Here is a 3,571-nt window from a genome sequence, read left to right as displayed (position 1 = left end):
AAGGGGGGTGGGGGTATTGTGAGTTGAACAGCAGAGCCCCACTCTGGCTGAATGGGTATTGTCATCTGGATTTCTATGGCTAACCAAAATACTTTCTCCCGCCGTGGGGGTTGGTTTATGGATTCATGATGGGAACGGCAAGTCTTACACACAGCTATGGAGGGCACTCCTGCCCCTGCAGACCATCATAACTCAGACTTTAGCACTAAAAAAACACTTCAAATGAGGATTATATACAATATATTCAGTTTAATCTTAATAAAATGAAACAGTATTGCATCTTCAGATACATGAATATGGAATCATTACATCAAACATCAATAACAGAAAACAAAGTTTATTTCTGGAAATTGTGAAAAAACAAAAGACTTCCTGCAATGAAGGGAAAAGTTGCAGGTTCTCGAGACTGTAGCCTACACTGTATCTGTTGCACATTTTCATGTCACATATAGGCCAAATCTCCAGAATCTACAGGTCCAAAATAAGAGCAAGCCTCAAAGCCACCCCACTCCTATTAACTTCTGAGCAAAACAAAAGCTTATCTGAGATTTATGAGGGCTTTGACACAACATTTTACTTTGACATTGTTGTCAATTGTCCCCCTAAAGGAAACTGGTCTTTGAACGCGTGGGAGTGCAAACATTCTCAGTTACTGTACAAGGTTGTGCTGACAATGCACATCAAGGCATAAGAACAGCCTATATTTTTCGGTGGCTAGAGTTCCTCAATAAAAGAAAAAACAACAACAACATGTAGTTACAGCAGTAAACAATTCAAAATACTAATAATTTCGAGAATTTACAAAGCTGGTACCTAAGAAAGATACTCCTTTTTTTATATACGTCGTGAGCTACCTCCTGTAGTTGATAGTCTTTGTTTAATCTCCTGTAGACAGACACATAAAGGACGTGGTCCGAGCGTATTGAAGGGCCAGTGTAAAAACAATAGAGGTGGTTCCACTGATTTTCAAAGTTCAAATTTATGAAAAAAACAAACAAACTGCTGGTGCAAAGATAAAGTCCGTAAAAAACAGTTTTTTTCAAAAGCGGCAGGTTCACTATTAGGCATCACTTCCTGGGAGCCACATAGCTACACATAATTCCTCTTGTCATAGTCCCCGTTCTGCGTGGCGGCTCTTTTGGTCTGTGCGTATTTTACTGAATATCCCGAGTTCCCGCTGGAAGGACAGGAGCAGCACAGCAGCGCTCCTCCGATCAGCAGCAGCGCTGTGGCCGCCCAGCCGATGTAGAGCGCAGCGCCGATCTCCCTCTTCTTGGATGCAGGCACCTGCGGGTTGTAAAAGTCCGATATAATGTTGTTTGCCATCCAGCAAAGGGGCACGAGTACAAACAGGCCACTGAGGATGTAGATCACCCCACCGGCGTTCACCACCCGAGCTTTGATGTACTCAGTGCGGATACAGTTGGTGCACTGTGCCCCCGCAATCACAACCATGAGACCCAGCACTCCCATCACGGAGGAGATGATGGTGAGCGCTCTGGCCGCCTGCAGGTCGTGGGAGAGAGCGAGGACGGAGTCGTGCACCTTGCACTGCATCTGCCCCGTGCTCTGCACCACACACGACATCCACAAGCCGTCCCAGAGCGTTTGAGCCACCACGATGTTGGCTTCGATGAAAGCCGTCACCTTCCACATAGGTAACCCGCACGCAACCATCACCAGGAGCGAGCCAATTACGCACATGGAAAGTCCCAAAATCTCCAGTCCGGCCGACACCATTTTCTCTCTTGTTATGTTCAGTCAGGTCCGCGTGAAGGTGCTTAAACTCTCCGCTTGTTTTTCTCCTTGAAAGCAAAGTGCTGTTTTTGCTTTTGTCTTCTTCCTTCTCAACTCTATACAGGAGGGTGAGTCGTTAGTCTCGCATCACTCGTTACGTTTACGCAGAGATGTAAGGCAGCAGCTCCCAGTCTCTTTGTTAGCGAGGGGATGTGAAAACAACTGGAATCACAGTCGCACCGGACCACGAATATCTGTGAGGTGGGGTGTGTGGACTCGGAGAGAAACTTTCCTCCAATCCGCTGCGTCCGCATCCTCAAGGGACCAATGAAAGCGCAGGGAAGTTGACCGACTGAATAAAGCGGTCCAGAGCGCATTGTGCGTTTGAACAGTTATTTACAATGAATACAGGGGGTGGGAGAGGGGTGAAGAGATTTTATGGCAGACCTCTGTGTGCGCGTTAACGTTGTGGAACAGCTGAAGTGCAGTGGTGTGATGTATCACGGCACTTGCTATTGATTCTTCAGACATGGAGGATAATGCAACTTGTCTGTTGGGTATAATTATCATTTCACACCTATTCTCATAGGAATATTATATTTGTCTAACCCATTAGTCAGAAAAGAAGTACAAATCTGACTTTTAAATATGTCCACTTATCTTTGAAGTACAAGTACAACAAGAGTTTTTTTTAATGCTTTTCTTTATTGCTGTTGCTTTTTCTTAATTTCACCTTCATCTTCAGTCAATCGTTTGCAGTCAACTTGCACTTTTAAATAGATTATTTTAAGTTCATAAACTATCTATAGCTAATTTTATACGTTTAGTGTTTGGACTGGAGGGTTTGCGCCCAATGACGGCAATGAGTTGACTTTTCCTATCAAGTGCCCTTGGTGGTGCAGGCAGATTTCAAATTCTAAAAACCTCACATAGGATTCATACAGTCCTACCAGCACAAAGTGGAATTTTACTCCAGGATATGTTCAGTGTAGCAGGCTTGATTTGAACTTGGGAGAACTTTTAATCTGCTTAAGGTGGTACTACCAAAATATAACTCTCAGTGAAAGAATTGTCTTGGCTGAGGGATTTTAAATAACAAATACAACAAGTAGAGAAGTACTTTATTTTTTTAAAAAGGCCAAATGAATACAAATCAAAATCATTAGTAAATGTGTTACAACACTGTAGGTAGGCCCAGGGACTGGATGACTTCTGAAAATATGAAGTGACGTCAATTTAGGATTTTTATTTTTCATTTTATTTTCACAAGTTTTATAGCTTTTCTTCCTGATAAAGAACTCCCTCATAGCCATTCATACAAGACCAAAAGTAGAAACAATTAACTGAAAGAAAAGTTCTTGTTCTTTCACTTAGAATCGAATTATGTGGCCCACGATGTAAAATGAGTGTGACATCCCTGATATAGACAATAGCCTACTTTCTTATGCAAAAACCATCACAAACATAGCAAAAAACATACTTCTTTATCTTTTAATGTCAGTTTTTTGCACTGCACTGTGCACTTCATTTTAATGATTTTTAATGCCATTTAATATTTGCTGTGCTTTTCCCCCTACATTTTCTAAGTCATATTTACATCTATTTTCCTGTTTTACTTTATTGTATAATAAAGTAAAATTAAACATTAAAATGTCGATTTAATTCCAAATTTAAATGCTAAAAAAATTATGTATTTGAATAGATTCTTATTTTTGCTTTATTGTATTTAATTTACTTTTATTTCAAATTTGTTTGTTTTTTTACTTTATTGAGATATTTCTTTTCTCGTATTGAATTTTATTTTTTGAGTTCTACTCATTTTGTTAGCCTGTAA

The 3,571-nt window shown here is 40.7% G+C and overlaps 1 protein-coding gene across 1 annotated transcript; it reads right to left on the bottom strand.

Annotated features, from left to right (window-relative positions):
• Positions 1–227: 227 nt before the first annotated feature.
• cldn5a (claudin 5a) lies at positions 228–2,052 on the bottom strand. The gene has a single exon (XM_005738229.1). The coding sequence runs from the start codon at positions 1,738–1,740 to the stop codon at positions 1,090–1,092; it is 651 nt and encodes a 216-aa protein (XP_005738286.1). The 5' UTR covers positions 1,741–2,052; the 3' UTR covers positions 228–1,089.
• Between the last annotated feature and the right edge of the window lie 1,519 nt (positions 2,053–3,571).

The sequence above is a fragment of the Pundamilia nyererei genome, unplaced genomic scaffold (genome assembly GCF_000239375.1).
Source record: "Pundamilia nyererei isolate P.nyererei 1_Seehausen unplaced genomic scaffold, PunNye1.0 scaffold00082, whole genome shotgun sequence".
NCBI lineage: Eukaryota > Metazoa > Chordata > Actinopteri > Cichliformes > Cichlidae > Pundamilia > Pundamilia nyererei.
The sequence above is the reverse complement of the archived record's forward strand: the minus strand, read 5'-3'. Positions and strand labels throughout refer to the sequence as shown.